The sequence below is a fragment of the Ranitomeya variabilis genome, chromosome 3, assembly GCF_051348905.1.
Source record: "Ranitomeya variabilis isolate aRanVar5 chromosome 3, aRanVar5.hap1, whole genome shotgun sequence".
NCBI lineage: Eukaryota > Metazoa > Chordata > Amphibia > Anura > Dendrobatidae > Ranitomeya > Ranitomeya variabilis.
In genome coordinates, this window is record NC_135234.1 from 551,314,137 (window position 1) to 551,333,074 (window position 18,938).

Here is an 18,938-nt window from a genome sequence, read left to right on the forward strand (position 1 = left end):
TCACTCAAATCAATCAATAACGCAGGCAAAAACACGCATTTTTGCATCAGCATTTTTCATGCCAAAAGATGCAGAAATGGTGCAGATATTTTACTCAACATGTGCACATACCGTTATCAATACTATATTGCTCACCCATATATTATTCCAAGGTCTGTAGTACATATTCTGTGTATATAACCCTCAAAAAAGCATAGCCTTTATGAGTCTAGGAGTACCAATACATGACAATTTCAATATGCAAATTGCCTCTTCTGAGAAAAAGAGGACTTAACTCTATAGCGCCACCTGTTGGTTGTTCGCACTGACAATTTCAACACATTTTTGCCAGAGTTTGCTTACTTTATAAATTAAACTGAAATTTCCTATTTTTTTATTAAAAAAATAAATTTTGGTTTACTTAAACTAATATTTTTTAAATTATTTTTACATTTTGCCTTATATACAAGTCATTATACAGAAAATGTTTCTTAAAGTCCTTAACGTGGAGTAAAAGTGTGACACCATTGTTCTCAGCAGCGATCTGGGAGTCAGAGATGCTTTCAGGGGTCTTCCCCATGTTTTTCTCCTTCCATTCTAAACTTTTACCATCCATACTTGAAACGAGCATGCGAATATTAGGAATTGCTTTGTTCAAACATCGAGCCCCCAAGCATTTTAGTGCTCGCTCATCCCTACTAGTTTTGTATGTTTATGAACTGTCCTGATTCTTATGAATAAAATTTGACATCCACTAAGTTTTTTTCAATCAGCATTCTGACAGCACTATACGTGCTGGGATTTCATTTACCTTAATTCCCAGCATGCATTGCTCTTGCAATTTTCCAATGATCTCTCTGCCCTGAAGTGAAATCCTGATTTTTTGTTATGATTGTAATGATGTTATGACTTTTGATAAAAGGGAGAGAAGGAGCAGGGACACAAAGGACTGGCCAAAAATGTATCTGCTATTTAGTATTATTACAAATCCTTTTATGCTCCTAATAAGTCTCACATTTCAAAATAGAAAAAGAAAGTGTCTAGGGAACACAGCCATATTGCCCCCATGCTTTCTCGCTCTTCTGTGTCTGGCTGTAAGCAACTGACTGCAGCAGAAGCCTTCCTGCTGTACCTTCTTTGCAGTAGGACAAAATATTGTTGAATCTACTCAGCTAAGGGCATCGGACTGGCCATCAAGATACTAACCCTGGTGTTCTTTTTGGGATTCCAAAGAGGAAATGAGGAAAGCTATATTTCTTGCTTAATTGAATCATTCATTTCTAGATTTAATGTTCCTTTAACACTAATAACTATGCTACGCTTACATGTACAGTTTTAATGGCGCTGAGTCAGGCAGCTTTTCATTTCTCTTGGGTTTAATGAGCATTTCCTAGTAAGGTGTAAGGTTTTGCCTTCAAGGACATAATGGGCCGCTGTCTTTTTCTCCCCCTGCTTCCTTTCTATGACCCTAAAGCTAATTCACTATTTTCTTGCTTGGCAAAAAAAAGCAGTTTTTTTGGCAAGCGTCATTTTTACAGGTTCTCATCACTTAAATCACTTAATAGACATGGTGGTTTTCCTCTGGTTTCTCTGGTTTTCTCCCGTACTCCAAAGACATACTGATAGGGAATGTAGATTGTGAGCTCCAGTGGGGATGGTGCTGATATTGTCTGTAAAGCGCTTCGGAATATGATGGTGCAATATAAGCAATGCATAATAAATAAATAAAAATGACAATGTGATCACCCAGGGCTGGTCCCCCTCAGCCACACGGGCTGCTTTTATAATAATTATTACATTATTCCTTACCCAAGTTTTCCAGAAAGCAGTTGCTATCACTATTTAAGTGGAGGCCATACAAGAAGCAAAAAATGGCATTAAAATTAGTCATCACTTAAAAAAGCACATTTTGTACATAGGAACTTCTTCAACTTACTTGTATCTTGAAAGTTAACATCATTTCCAGTGAGAGCGTTCCTCAGCTTGTTTGTCATTGCTCGGAGTGCCATTATTTGCTGTCTAACGAACGTGTCCGGCCTTGTGATGTCTACATCCACCTCCGGATTATTGATCTGGTTTATCAGGCCATCCGTCATGACTTCAGGCAGATACCTGGAAAGTCAAACTGTAGTTAATTTCATAAAAGTCAATTTCTAAGGAAGCGCAGTTCTGGAAGACAGGATCCTGCCCTTCTTTTTCAAGGATTTCTCATGTTGGCAGCCATTCTGTCTCGGATCACAGAAGTCAGGCCTTGTCTCTCAGGCACTTCTCTTCATTTTTCTCAATGTAGAAGAGAACTAGCGAAAAGTCTATTTGAGTATTACAATAATTTCACAGTAGGGCACTTGGAAAAAAGAAATAAAAAGGATCCAATGCTATGAATTACTTTAATCGGTGGCTGCAGTTAAGATTTCAATGGCTAGGAACATTTTTTTTTTAGAAATCCATGAGCTTTGTCCTCGTCTGCTTTCATTTTCCCATCATACAGGATGTAAAGAACATTAATCTGTATGAGATCACTTATCGCTGTGAAGCTCTCGGCTGCATTTCACGAGAGCAACACAGTTCAATATCATGAATAATTTGTCAGCATGGAAATTTGTAGTATTAAAAAACATCTGATAGATTAAATGCTATAATAGCACTTGATTGAATGGGTTTATTTTTGCAGGATGCTGCTTTATGATGCTTGTTTTCATTCCTAACGATGAACTATCCCTTTTCCCAAATATAATCATCACTAATGTTATAAAAGACCATAGAGAAAATCATCTGAAGGACTCTCTATAGTCTGTGCAGCTAGTTAAATCAGTGAAAAATGAGTCCTCTCCTATTGTTTTTCAAGCTTGAATTTTTCCATTTATCAGTTTTTACTGTCTGTCATGTTAGTCACTTTCATCATTTTTAACCAAGTACATTCACTTTATTATCTTTTTGCTGACTCTGGTTAATGTATTTAGTAATTGTAAGGTACACAAGAAGGAGAGAAAGAGATGTGGATGTAAGGAAGGATCGCAGTACAACATTTATCCGTAGTGATTCAAAGAACAACAAAAAATTCCAGGTTTGGAAAATTCCTTTCTGATCCCAAATAACAACCAGAATGTACATTTACCTTTCTGTAACCACAAACATTCTGATTTTGTGACTACTGTATACTTTTTTCTTAACTAAAAAGCAGTTATTAAATATGATCTGCAACTTAAATGTAATGTAGAACATGTAAAGTGAATATCCTTCAACAACTCTGCACCTTTAATGCCCATAGTTCACTGGTGTTTCTGCTTTAAGATTTCAGAAATCAGAGATGGACTAGTTTTTAAGATGTATTACCAGGTAAATGCTTTTAAAGGGAATATGTCAGCAGGTTTTTGCTACCTTTTCTTACAGTAGCATAATGTAGAAAAAGAGACCCTGAATCCAACGATATATCACTTAGCTTACTGGGTCCGGCAGTTGTGATACAATCAGAGTCTCTAGATGTAGCATGTAGCAGGGTCATAAAGCTAACCCCGCCCACACCAGGCTCTGTATGTACATTGTCTATTGACAGTGAGCTGCTTATCAGAGGAGGGGCGGAGTCGGATGAGCAGTCTGTGCACATCAGACCTGGCAATGATAATCTCCTACTGATAAATCCTTCAGTGTAAATATATACCAGCACACAGCTTAATAAATGGCACATCATTGAATTCAGTGTCTCAGCCCTTACCTCGTGCTGTCCTCATATTACCTAGCAAAAACTGGCTGACAAATTTACTTTAGAAAGAGAAGTTGCTTGCATGTAGATAAAGATCATGAGGGGATCACTAGAAAATGAGCTCTTTAGTGTCAGAGGGATTAAATACATATTTATTACAATTATATGACCTTTTGTTGCAGAAAGATTTTTGTTATTTTTTTACAACATAACTGCTAATTGCATCCCATAGGATTATATTTTCCTTTAACGTGCTGTATAATATTTACCAGGCACTATAACAATATTTAATGAGATTACCGCGCTTTGCTGTGACCATTCCAGCACTGCTCTTGATTGGCCTCTGCTCCCGTTATTCTCTCTTCCTTACAGATGGAATGAGGCAAAGTGGACCACATTTTCTTTGAAATCTTCAACCTGTCTTTGATCTCTGTTACCTGCAAGTAAAAGATTAATGTGATTATTAATTGGATGTGTAAAAGAAATATATAATATATAGTGCATATTAAAGCAGATTGGTCATTAGATATCACAATACAAACTGTATAAATTATGACAGAAATGTGTTTAAATCTGCAGAGACTCTTGCATTTACTTCAAGAACCGTGAGACAGAATAGCTGTATTATCCTGAGATTGAAATGTGCATTTCAGGAGTTCAGAAATAGAGGTAGACATCTTATGATGAGTCCAAGTGTATTCAGTCTCCATTCACCCAGCCTGACATACAGCTGCAGCGTGTAATGAGCAGTGTGAGATCTCAGCAGCAGGTGGTACACTGAGGAGCAGTCATCCAGGCTAGGGTGAGGCAGAGATGAAGTGTATATGTGAAAAAGGATAACACAGTCAATCTAAGTATACCAGCCTTATCAGGTCCAAGGGATTTATTTAATAATGTATTCAGTTTGGGCTGTGAAATCTGACGACAGATCAACATTACCAGTGTGAGGCATATAATGACTTAAAAACTGCTGTCTCAATCCACATATCTCACACAGGTTACGCACCGTTTCATTTAAAATAAATTCTGTAGGCAGGTTCTCAGTGAGATCTGTGTACAACCCATAGATCTTAATAGTTCATTAACATTTTAGGAAAAATGTGGATTTCTGCAATAAGACATCAGCATTTAAGATATTAGTTTGTTTAACTTTCTTTTCCTTGAATGTCCATATACACGGCCTAGGATGGTTGATCCTACTGACAGACTCCCTTTAAAATGTTATGTAAGCTTTGTGTAACAATATGGCTGCCATTGATGCTCCCGTAGGGGTTGTGCACAGATTCCACAGTTAGGAAATCAAGGTGGCAGCCAATTTGGCAGATGTATTGAGTTAAAGTGTTCTAGAGATACACTTAAAACAACTTTTGATTTACACTTCAATAAGTAGAAGGGAAGGCAAAGTTTAATATGACCTAGTAGACCTGTAGGAACAGTAACCGTGGCTGACTGCAGCTCCTCTAGGTATATAGCAGGGAAAACAAGGATTACTGTTAGTGAAGTGGGATGGAGACGTTTTCAGCATAAGCTGCTGGGCTTTGAATGGAATGATGCTGCATCTGAGGATCCTAGAAGTAGGCAACAGGAAGAGTAATAAAATCAGTCACCCCTAGCCTCCTAATGTAGCATGTCCCGGTGACATAATAAAGATAAAAAAATAAAATAAACAATATTATTGCAATTTACCTAAAAAAAACACTACAATAGGGTTTCATAAATGCTTTGTTCCAGAAACAGGTTCACTCATGTCTATGGACATGGCCTTGGCGGTGTTTATGAGAGGCAGACGGCATGCTATGTCTGAGATGAGTACTTTATCTTGTCCCGAACTTTGATTTGGATTTATCAGTGTACTCATGTCAGTACCTTTATAACATGGCATAAAAGGACATTAACTATTTGATGTGGTAAACTAGTGTTCATATGATTATCTGGGCGAATTGGAAAGCTAAGATATGCGAGATTTAGGTGTCTATGACAGTATACTGTGTACAACACTGCTAGCCATTGTGTTGCATTTATCTAATTGCCGTCCTGTCCCTTCTCCCATGTTTTCTAATTGTTTCTATAGCATGGTGTGGGGATTAGTTTTCCTTTATTACAGGAGTGATCTATGTTTAGTGGTTAGGGGTACCATTAGCAATACGTCTGTGTAGAGGGACCCAATTGGACTATTAGGGCTTATCTAGGGACCCCAGGGCCAGCCATCATGGAGCAGGGGCGCCACAACGCTTCCCCTAGGGTGCCAACCCATGCAGATAGGCAGGCACCAGCTTAGTAATCATTGTAGAATACTCATCCCTATACCAAATTTTCACAATGTGTTTTGTTTGCATGGTATTACCACAGGTTGGTGGTATTTTAATTATTTAACAATAAAATTTATTTTATGGGGTACTTTATGATTTAGTTGGTTACTGGTTACCTTAAGACAAAAATTTGACTTAGTATTATTTTTTTATTTGCCATGATTTTCCATAAACGCAGTAAAAACACATTAATTTTACAGTGTTTTATGAAAATCAAAGTAAGAAAATGCATTGAGGAAACACTGGTTAAACGTTATGCCGTTTCTACATTTTAGCACTTCTAATGTACCATAGGTGCCCAGATGAAAATTATAACATGTCACCCATTTGCCATTGAAATAATAAGACAGACTTCCTAAATCAGTCAAAACTGATTGACATACAACATGAACATACAATGTATGCTGTCAACCTGAATTAACAATATAGCAAAAGGAGAAAATAGGAGAAATCAGGTATAATACAATAATTAATTTATTAATAATTCAAAATCCACAAAGAATACAAAATAAATAATGTCATCCAATATATAAGAAAAACATCTGCAGGAAGAAGACACAGAGAATTAGGACCCAAACAATTGCACCTGCCCAATTTGTGAGAGTAATTACATCATGTAAGGTGCAAGTGCAGCGGTATATCACACTTAAATGGCAAGCCCAATCACCCTGCAGTAAATATCACATCGCTCCGTCAGCATACAGACCAGGGGAGAAAGAATGCTTACCAAAGGTAGGGATTGGAGAGTTCTAAACCGCTGCTTTCTCAAGGGGAATGTAGGTGTTCAACAACTAGGACCTTTTATGATCCGGTGACCGGACATGTGGTACACGACTGGCCAATCACAGCGGGAGAATCGACGCATGCGCACCATTCACCCCAGGTCCCGGCAGATGCAGTAGAGCGTCAACATTGCCGCGCACGCGCGGGGAGGGGAGAAACAGTCCCCGCGCGAGCGCGGACAAAGTAAAAGACGCGCCGCTGCATGCCAGGAACCCAGGGTGGCGGCGCGCACGTGCACCACCACTATATCACCAATGAAATAGATGTGTCCACACTTAAAATCTTACACAAATTACTGTTGGAATAACCTATCTAAGCTAGCCAGCAGACTGTAAATCAATACATCAAAGCAAACAATACAAAATTACATCATATGTAAGCATGTCGGTAAGACAGGATATATCAATCCAATATTATACATATTTGTTCTGTTCCAGAAATGTTCTGGTATTGTTGAATACTGCCCACGATGTATATATTTTCCAACATGCCAAAAACGTTGCCGCTTAAAAATCGATAGCAAGTGAGGGTGGATCATATTTGATATCCTGCTGAAAAAATAAGCAAACATCAGAAAAATAATAAAATATATGTATAAAAAGTGTGAATTAACAATAGTTATGTTGATAATAGTTATTAGTTTGGCTCAAGCTCTTAATGCCATCTGGGTATTAAGAGTTTGGTAAACATCAGGGACATCTATTGTATGTCGACAGGACATAAATATTTAAAGGGTTTGTTCAATTTAAAAAGAAAAGGCTACAGATCCTCTGTAAGATTGAAAACTTTTTAATCACGTTAGTGTGTGATATTCACCGTCATGATCCCACTGTCTGGCGCTTGCTCAGTAGCTGGTCACATGATTAGATGTAAGCATTTTGCTTACTTATAGTCACATGTTGTCTAGTCTCAACTGGTTTCTCTCCATAGAAGAAAATTGAGAGAAGTTGGATGAGACTCTAGTCAGCATGTGACCGCGGATAGAGTGACTCCAGACTTTTCTTCATAGGCTTGACAAACCCTTTAATAGATATATATCCCACCACTAGTACTCACATTTATCTGAACAACATTGCCCCCTTGTTCTTTGTCAGCAATGGGGTAGTGACTGTGAGTGACTCAATCTCTATTAAAGGGAATCTGTCACCTCAGTTTTTGGATATAAGCTGCGGCCACTGCCATTAGGGGCTTATCTACAGCGTTCTGTAATGCTGTAGTTAAGCCCCGATGTAACCTGAAAGATAAGAAAAACAAGTTAGATTATACTCACACAGGGGTGGTGCGATTCGGGCCGGGTCCGATGGGCGTCGCAGGTCCGTGTTCCGCGCCTCCCATCTTCATGCGATGACGTACTCCTCCTTGCTTCTGTTATGGCTCTTGTCCAGACATAATTCTCTGCCCTGTTGAGAGCAGAGCAAAGTACTGCAGTGTGCAGGCTCCGGGAAGGATCTGAGAGGCCCAGCGCCTGCGCACTGCAGTACTTTCCTCTGCCCTCAACAGGACAAATAAGTACGCCTGCGCAGGAGCCGTGACAGAAGCAAGGAGGAGGACGTCATCACATGACCGCCCCTAGGTGAGTATAATCTAACTTGTTTTTCTTATCTTTCAAGTTACATGGGGGGCTTATCTACAGCATTACATAATGCTGTAGATAAGCCCCTAATGGCGGTGGCCGCAGCTTATATATGAAAAATGAGGTGACAGATTCCCTTTAATTTCTTCTGGAGGTATGAAAATTCCCGAGCATGCTTTACCTGCTGTATGCTATTTCCACTTGGTTTCTGAATTGAAGAAGAAAGTAAAACTAAAAAACCTTTGTGATTATATCTGATGCTATATGAATGGTTGCCTAATTTTAGACTATATCTATATATATATATATGTATTACGGTATGGTTATTTTATGTTTTGTTTAAAACAATCAAAAAATATATATTCATTATATTGGAATGTAAAAGGGGAAATGTTGTTGTATTGTTACCAATAGAATGATTTATTCTGGGTTTAAATGGGTTCTCTCAAAAATAAAGAAAATGCATAACTGAAAAAAATATTATTGTAAATAAATGGATAATCACTATTTATTTATTAATGCTCACCTTTTCTATGGGGCATTTTTAAGGTTTGCCAAATGGCTGCTGTCACATAACTGAACATAATAAAAATCCCACCCCAGGCACATAGCAGCATAGCAGGTTGGAACGTATAGGTAAAGAAAGCTCCCCTGCCTCCCTTGGCTGTCAGCTATGAGTGGTAATATGAAGCTGAGGTACTTTCTCAACTGAAGCACAGGCAGGTGGGTCAAAAGTTGTCGAGAGAAAGGAGGAGGGACAGAACTAGACTAGATGAGATGCACATGGCTGAAGGCGATACTTGTATAATCTCTGTTAGATAGCAACACCTTTCACCACAGTCAACTTAACCTGTCCTTCCGCCTCTCTTCTCACAACTTCTCAGAACCGTGCTTCAGCTGAGATGCCATCTTAGCTTTAATGTAAATATATTCCTTCCTGTCTCTAGTCATATCTAATGGCCAGAGAAGACTTTTTCTACTAGCACAACCTGTCCTTCTGTGTATATGTAAAGCAGATGATCTGAATGCAACAGTGGAGACAATAGGCAGGATCAGCAATCCATTTCTACTTTATCCACTTAACAGGGTTAAATACGAGAAAGATTATTATTACAGATAAATCGCACAAGAACAATATTCACAGTATCCATGCATAGAGATATATTGGTCATTACATTATGAGAGATATGTCCTCGAGATCAGTTTGGAGAACAAACACTGTATTTAGTGGGAACAGTCTCTTGAGCACCCATGCAACTTTCCAGGCCCCAACAATGTTTAATAACGCTTTCTTGTCCGCTTTAGCGTCAGCCGAAACTTGTCTCATTTGCAGTCTCTCCCTTGCCCACACCCTATACCATAAGTTTCTGATGAAAGTAATGGCCCGTCCCACAAGTCTCCTCCTTGTCGTCCGGCCCAGGCTTGGGTCTTTGGCTTAGTATCATCAGGGCTTCTTCGTTACTTGACCGCCAATGAGTGTTTACTTGGCCCATATCAATGGGGGCTGGTCCTTGGCTGTTGACTGGCATTGTCTGAGTCAAGAGCATTGACCGGCATCGTTCAGGTCTTTGATGCTTGACCGTCAGCATCTGAGTCCGTGTCTTGGTAATGCAAAGTGTAATGGCTGCTGGAGCTGCAGCAGGACCAACTGTTACTTTCCTTGGTGCCAACTGCCTCTTCTCAGCCTGGTCAGTCCTTTCATATTTAGTCACTGTGACACAGGTGTCACCTGACCTGTGTCCTTTAAACTCTTCCCTTGGGGACCATGTACTTCCTTCTTGGTTCCTGCTAACACAATTCTTTCTTTTTACTTTCAATTTTGTTCTGCAGATGGCGGTGCTCGCTTACAGTTACTCATTCTGTCTTGTCCATCTCTCTACATATATAAACCAAACCAAAAGAGGAAATGATAAAAAGTACCAAAAATGATACAAACTAAAAACAAAAGAATCCAAAATACTCTGGAAATCAATAAACATAATTTTATTAACACAAAATAAAAACTAAAAAAAACATAGCATGAAGATGTGATTCAAAAATTGTATGATTGGCATAAACGAGCAAGAGGTCGCCAATTCATTGCATGAAATTAGAACAATATATGGTATAAATGAATAAATATGTAAACCAAACCAGTGTTCGTTGTGATAAATTAATAATATATATATATAATATAATTAATATTCAATTGTAATAAGGGGGAAGTGAAATATAAATAATACTGACTGAATAATGACATATACACTGGTTGGTCTAACAAGCGTTAGTCAATGGCAAAAAAAGATGAAATCTATTAGGTATAGATAAATAAACATGTACTACAGACCTGCGATTAAATGTAATTGCGACTTCCCACTAACCTTCCACGCACCCCTGAAAGTAACAGGTATTGCCTCATATATCAAGTTTGTTATTATATTATGTAATTCATATTAGCAAAGCCAACACTGGTTTATTTTATATATTTATTCATTTATGCCATTTATTGCTGTATCTAATTTCCTGTGATCAATGCTCTCCTTTATGTTTCTGTTTGTTTTGGATGGGATTTTTGTTCTACCACGTGATGGCAGCCATTTTGAAAACTTTATAACGGCCCCCTATATAAAACAATGCTAAATAACTAGCAGTAATTGTCTATTTATAATGTATTTTTTTTAATTTATGAATTCTCTTTATTTACGAGAGAAGCTCTTATATTAGTAGATTAGTTAATGAGTCAATTGACCCTTCCCTATTTTTGTGATGTTTGCAAATGATGGAAGTCAATCCTGAAAACCCAAGATATATTTTCTTTGCATGTGTATAGTCTCAATCGTTTTCCCTAGACATTTTAATTTGAGTGAATGCAGCAACTTCAGGAGCAGCCCAAGATTTCTTGAAAATTCAAATTTAAGATAAAAGATCTGTGTGCAAAGGCTATAGGTTAAACTTGAAATTCCTGTTTATATTTCATACCATACATTAATATTTCATTCTTTACTATAGAAAAAGCTCAGTTCTATAGGTAAGATAACTTAGAAAGTAAGGAGAAGAAAAGGGTTAAAATGGTCAGGGACTTTAGAGAAAAAAATGTTATTGGCAAATGTGATAAATATATGTACAAAAACCCCAATACTAATAACTAAATTCCACAACTGGACCATAGTCCCCCACATCTCTCTCTTTTAACTTCTTTTGCTCCATGACATATTTATTATGTTAAACGAGATGTTCCAGTGAAGTGTAGTTAATACAGTGGGTGAAATAAGTATTGACCACGTCACCAATTGTCTAGGTAGATATAATTATTAAGGTGCTATTGACATGAAATTCTCAAAATCTGTAGCAACCTATTCAATCCACACAGGCAAAGAGATCAAACCATAGATGTCCATAAATTATGTGTAATAATGAGAAATGACACAGGGAAAAAAATATTGACACAGGAAGAAATAGAGGGAACAACATTGTAATGAAACTTAAAAAAAATGATTAGAAATATTAAAGCAGAAAATCCCATAAAAATGAATTTTCCCAACTCAACTCAAGTTAATGAAAAATATAAAGAATAAAAAGTAGACAATTTTTACCAAACCCCATCTGCAAAATTATCATTCCATAAAATCAATACAAAACAAAAAAACACTGCCATAATTGCTGTTTTATAATAATAATAATCTTTATTTTTATATAGCGCTAACATATTCCGCTGCGCTTTACAGTTTTGCACACATTATCATTGCTGTCCCCATTGGGGCTCACAATCTAAATTCCCTATCAGTATGTCTTTGGAATATGGGAGGAAACCGGAGAACCCAGAGGAAACCCACGCAAACACGGAGAGAACATACAAACTCCTTGCAGATGTTGTCCTTGGTGGGATTTGAACCCAGGACTCCAGCGCTACAAGGCTGCAGTGCTAACCACTGAGCCACCTAGCTGCCTGGTTCTGCTGATTACTACACCCAAAATGCACAATTAAAGGGGATGTCCACTTCTCATACGACCTTAATCAGCATATTTGCCCCAGTAAAATAACAACACTTATACTCACCTCCAGCTTGGGCGCCATTCAGCATTCACTATCGTTGTGCTCACATGAGATTGTTATGTCATGTGCCAGAGCTGCTGTTGGCCACTCACTTCCTCTTGATGTCTGCTACATCCAAAAGGCGGTGAGAGTGAAACCAGCACTGATTGAGAGCAGAACTCATGTGATGTAATCTTATGGGAGCCCAGGGAAAGTGAGTGCCGACACCTCTGGAATGACGCCGACACTAGAGATGAGTGTTGTTATTTTACTGGTGCTGATTGAGACAGGGTTGTCCAAGTAGTGGGCATTCAAAAAGATAGTACTCTAAAATGGGTCAACTAAAAACATGAACTCATCCCAAAAAACACAGTCCTTAATACAACTAAGGCTACTTTCACACTAGCGTCGTGCCCTGCACGTCGCTATGCGACATTGAGGCGTACCGACGCATGCTGTGAAAGCGCCGCACAATGGTGGCAGCGGATGCAGTTTTACATCGCATCCGCTGCCCCATTGTGATGTGCGGGGAGGCGGGGGCGGAGTTCTGGCCGCACATGCGCGGTCGGAAAAGATGCTCACGACGCACAAAAAAAGTTACATGTAACTTTTTTTGTGCCGACGGTCCGACGCAACCGTCGCACGACGGTTGCGATGTGTGGCAATGCGTCGCACTGCGTCGCTAATTCAAGTCTATGGAGAAAAAACGCATCCTGCAAGCAATTTTGCAGGATGCGTTTTTTTCTACAGAACGACGCATAGCGATGTGCAGTGCACGACGCTAGTGTGAAAGAGGCCTTAGTCATCAGAAAAAACAGATGGGTCTCAAAATGAGACAAGAAATACAACAACACTATAAAAAATTTGGTATCATCGTAATCATAATGACTTGCCGAATAAAATTAATATATCAATTATAATACACAGTGAACGGTGTAGTGACAAAACTCAAAACCACAGCCCCCAAATCACTATTTGATGCATGACACTCCTGTGACAAAGCATAACAACAAAACTGAACACCACATTTGTGAATAAAGCCTTATAGAGATTTTTTCTAAATTAATATAAAAGTGGTTTCGGTAGCTCAAAGTAATTAAAGTTCATGGTTTATTGATCTTATTTCCATTCTCAGGCATGACAAGTGACCAATCACCTGGTGTTGCTGGGCTATCCTTGTCTCATGATCAGATCTGTAATATCCAAAGAAGCCCTGCCACTCAGGAACTGGTGAATAAAACTTTAACCCAAATAACACATAGATCCAAATAGGACTAATTTCTGCCCATCACAGGATTTCATCAACCATGGATTTTTTTTAGCTGTGAATCTAGAAATGTACAGGTGCATCTCACAAAATTAGAATATCATCAAAAAGTTAATTTATTTCAGTTCTTCAATACAAAACGTGAAACTCATTATATAGAGTCATTACAAACAGAGTGATTTATTTCAAGTGCTTATGTCTTTTAATGTTGATGATTATAGCTTACAGCCAATGAAAACCGAAAAGTCATTTTCTTAGTAAATTAGAATACTTTATAACACCATCTTGAAAAAATGATTTTAACATCCGAAATGTTGGCCAACTGAAATGTATGTTCAGTAAATGCACTCAATACTTGGTCGGGGCTCTTTTTGCATCAATTACTGCATCAATGTGGCATGGCAGGGAGGCGATCAGCCTGTGGCACTGCTGAGGTGCTATGAAAACCCAGGTTGCTTTGATAGCAGCCTTCAGCTCGTCTGCATTGTTGGGTCAGGTGTCTCATCTTCCTCTTGACAATACCAAGGTCAGACGGGTTTCCCGGCCAATCAAGCACAGTGATACTGTTGTTTTTAAACCAGGTAATGGTTCTTTTGGCAGTGTGGAGAGGTGCCAAGTCCTGCTGGAGAATTACATTTCCATCTCCAAAAAGCTTGTCTGCAGAGGGAATCATGAAGTGCTCTAAAATTTCCTGGTAGACGGCTGCGCTGACTTTGGTCTTGATAAAACACAGTGGACCTACACCAGCAGAAGACATGGCTCCCCAAACCATCACTGATTGTGGATATTTCATATTTCATACCGAGTGCCGATCCACCTTGGGATTTTGCTTTTGTGCTCAGATCTGGCACACATGATGTGTGAGAGCAGTACATATGGGAAAGGTGAGTATATATATAAAAAATATAAATATATAAATTATATATTTTTTTACCATTTTTATTTTCCTTGCTCAAACCTTGTTTAAAAAATGTAGTTAAATGCAGCATTAAAAATAAATCATGTGCTCAGAGTTTAAAATATTATTATAATAGTATTATTTAAAATATTTATGGTGAGGGATGGTGAAAAATCTTTTCAGTTTTCAGTTAGTATATGCTAAGAATGAGAAATTCCGCCAATCTACTGCAAGTAGAAATATTAAAATATTTCAGAAGAAAAGAATAGCTTAGCCTGTCATGGCAGTGGACCTCAATTTGAAATAACAAAATTTTAGGTGCCTTCCTATGGTTTTATGTATAATATGACTGAAAGGGTAAAGGCGCATGATCTGTGATTGAATGTTCTGGGCACTTTATTTCAATCACCATGAGAGATTATCTCCAAGATGGCCTTTTCTGGATGAGGAGCAGATCATATCATTGAGTACAGTGTGTATAAAATGATGATTATCTCTGCTGGTTACAAACCTTGTGACCTGGATGCTGAAATATAACCATTCAAAACAGTAAAGCACATTCTTAATGATTTATATTGGCTATGTTCCTAGGAAACCACACAAATTCTCTTCTACACCGAATCCCCAGCTCAAGAAAAGGAAGATGAGGGATTTTTTGCATCATATTTTGTTACTTAAGGTTATACACTGTGTACCCAATGATGTCATATTCATAAACCGTGAATACAGAAGGACTCATAACAAATATTCATACTATTGTGTAATGTGAACTGTAGGCAAATGAAATCCTGCCACAATTCTTTTTTCTGACATAGAATGCATAAGTCTCATAATAAGTGCCAGTATATTTTATGGAAAAAGACTCAGACTACCACCTTGCCTCAAGAATACATAGGACTCAATGGTCCCAATTCATTATTTGCAATTTTTTAAGTCACTTTCCATCTCTTGTCTACAAAAAAATAAAAAAACACCAAGGTAGGACTGGAGGGAAGTTCCAAATTTTGCAACTTTTTCAAGAAAAGTAGCAATTGATAAATCAATTAGTCAATAGACTCCATGGACAAAGGGGAATACAAAAAAACAGGCAAGCATATATAAAATAGAGTAAAAAAAGGCATCAATAAAATAATGAATTGAGTGCCTATAAAAAAAGGAGCAAAACTAGACAAAAATCAGGCACAAAGGCAGTGGTGCATCGGGGCCAATATTTATTCCCACTACACCAATATGTTGTAAAAAAGTCTGAAATGTTGGTCTTTGCTCAATATAAGCAGCGCATGACAAAATGGGACTTGGCACAGAGTCATGACAAATTTAAGCTAAACATTGGAGTAAATTATAGCGCAAATCTTTGATTTTCTGGTGCATGGACTTCCACTGAAACACGTAGGTTATTAAGGAGCATATAAAATACTGATGTTAAAGGCATTATCCAGGGTTGGCCTGAAAATGATGAGTCACTCTATGTGATTGCAGACTTCCTGCCACATTTCAAATAGACTCAAGCCTGCGCACGTCTAGTCGGAATGTGGCCAGAAGTATCCCACCTAAGCCTTTGGTGCCTCTGCTAGCCAAGCAGCACATATTTTGCACTGTTTTGACTGAACTGTGATTGGCTGCTATGGGCAACAAGACTGGTTTTTCAACTTTGTACTATTGCTGTAACTTGGGGCAAAGATTTCACCTAAAAGCACCTAAAAATGAAGTAATGTTTCGCTCCAGCTCGAATAAGCAATTTTATAACCCACTGTATGATCTTGACTGCTTGAATGTTTTGCTGCTGCGGGTTACTGGGATTTCTCTACATTACCGTATTTTTCGGACTATAAGATGCACCGGACTATAAGGCGCACCCAGGACTTAGAGGTGGAAAATAGGGAAAAAAATATTTGAAGCAAAAAAAAATGTGGTAAAATATTTAATAACATAAATAACATACTATTATATGTGGTGTTATTATATATAATAGTATGTTATTATGTTGGAAGCTGCGGGACCATTGTGGTGTCTGTGAAGTACGATATGAAGACGCTGGAGGGTGAGTATAAGGGCTCATTTCCACATGCGAGGCACATGTCCGTATCTCGCATGTGGAAACCAAGCTCTGGCGCCGGCACTTTGGAGCGGAGCTGTGCAGCTCCATGTGTTCCTATGCGGCCACATGCTCCGCTCTGGAGTGCCGGCTCCACAGCTTGGTTTCCACATGCGAGATACGGACGTGTGCCTCGCATGTGGAAATGAGCCCTAAGAATGGGTGCACAGGGCTTATAGTGAAAGCACCACTCCAGCACTGCAAAATAACACTGGAGTGCTGCTTTAAAATCCCATGGGAGAACTATAACTCCCAGCATGTCCTGCAGATCCTATGACATGCTGGGAGTTATAGTTCACCAAAGGAGTGGCAGAGTGCTTTATTGTGTTTTGTAAAGACTGACCTCTTAATTGTGGCAGCCAGCCACACTGTGGTGAGGTAAAAGCTGGAGCATCCCATGGCTGCACACACACAGAGCCCTCCCTGTTGTTGTTGCCTTTCCACAGCGCAGGACATAAGAGGAAGCTGCAGATTCTAGGTGGGAGTCTGAAGGACCTATGATGATGTCAGAAGAGGGAGGGCTCTGAGCTGCCATGTGATGCTCCAGCCCGCCCACTTCTGACATCACACAGGTCCTCCCTGTGCACCAGACAGCTCAGCGTCCAGCACAGGCAGGTAGACAGCGATCTCCTGGCCCCTGCTGCTGCCTCCTCCTCCCCCGGATACACAGATTCTCCCCAGAATCAGTGCTGGGGAAACTGTGTGTCGCTGCTTAAGTGCAGCATTCATTTGCTGCTCCCGGCTCACCGCTCAGCTGATCGGTGGGCGGGGAGCCGCTAATAAATATTCACTGCACTTAATCAGCGGGGCCATGTGCTTTCCCCAGCAGCTGATTCCGGGCAGCGGGGACATCCTGAAGTGGGATAACAGTGCGATCCCACTTGCTGCTGCCCCCCTCCCCACATGCTATATCCGTACTATAAGACGCACCCACACTTTCCTCCCAAATTTGGAGGAAAAAAAGTGCGTCTTATAGTCCGAAAAATACGGTACTTGCATTATACTGCAGAACGTCTCATTACACAGTCATTAAGATTTACAATTAGCATTTGTAATATGGTTTACTCAACCAAAGGACTCATTGTGAAGTGGAGTTATGAGAAACTGTGACGTGGGGGAAGTGGCTGCAATCTGTGAGCTTATTCCACCAAAGGGTCATTTTTAGTCAAGAGACCTAGAATAAGATTTCGGTCGAGAGCCTGCTCATAAGGATTCAGGCAGGGTTGAAAGCCAAAAAGTAGATTTACAAAATGCTAACAACTTAATAAAAATTAAATTTAAAAATTAATTTTCAATTTTTAGGAGCAAAACAGTAACAATGCAGTGATAACACAATAATCTGCATAACTAATCATATGCTAAATAATTACAAGTCAAGTTTATGTATGAGATAACCAAGATAATTGTCTGTAAAATGGTGGTAGACTCATGTTCAAAGCTATGGTGGATAATGAGATATGGAGCCTGAAAGTCAAAAGTTCAAACATTGTCACCCCTTTTTGCTCATCTTCGTACTTTAAACAATTGCAATTTTTTTTACAATGGATGTTTAGACCACTGTATGGCATCCATAGGAGGTGGTATGTCCGCCCCTGCTATTGAGGTATTCAAAATTTGCTGAAAGTACAGTTCATATTTAAGTATTATATGTTGGCTGTTGCAAAAATAATGATGAATTTAAATTGTCAATGCAAAAATAACAAATAACAAATAAATATGCATTTCAAATAAAACGGAATATATTTATTTATTAGTTATTTAATAATTATTCTTACATAGTTATGTTCATGATCATGAATAGCATACAAAGTATTCTAGCACGATAGGTTTCTAGCTGTGTCAATGCGATGTGAAACCTCTAGATGCCAGTATTGTTTAGTAATGGAAACTTCTGTAGAATGCAAAGTGCAAAATGTGAGGAGCTGGCAGCATCTCTATTCCTCTTAACTCCAATCCGACAGATTGCTGTTTTAATAAGGTTTGTTGATGCCAAGGTTAACCAAAGCTTTTTCTTCTTAGAAACTTTAATATCCTGGTATGTCAACGTTAAGAGTTCTGTACAAATCCATTAGTGTATATGAAACTTCGCATCCAGTTTTCCCCTTTTTATGAATAATACTCATGGTGCCAAAGCAGATAATGGTGGCAAAACAGGTGGATGAGTATGATTTTCAAATGTTGTCTCGCTTCAGTTTAGAGAAAATCAGAGCCTTCTTTTAGATATACAGTGCCTTGAAAAAGTTTTCATACCCTGTAAACTTTTCCATATTTATTCACCTTACACCCACAAACTTAAATGTATTTTATTGGGATTTTATATGA

The 18,938-nt window shown here is 38.7% G+C and overlaps 1 protein-coding gene across 1 annotated transcript in view; it reads right to left on the bottom strand.

Annotated features, from left to right (window-relative positions):
• The window catches only part of GPC6 (glypican 6), a 1,709,607-nt gene that overhangs the window by 25,860 nt on the left and 1,664,809 nt on the right, over positions 1 to 18,938 (bottom strand). Inside the window, exons 8-9 of the mRNA XM_077297170.1 lie at positions 3,980 to 4,116; positions 1,916 to 2,091 (exon numbers count right to left, since the gene is read on the bottom strand). Coding sequence (XP_077153285.1) covers positions 1,916 to 2,091; positions 3,980 to 4,116 — 313 coding nt within the window. The remainder of the gene's footprint in view (positions 1 to 1,915; positions 2,092 to 3,979; positions 4,117 to 18,938) is intronic.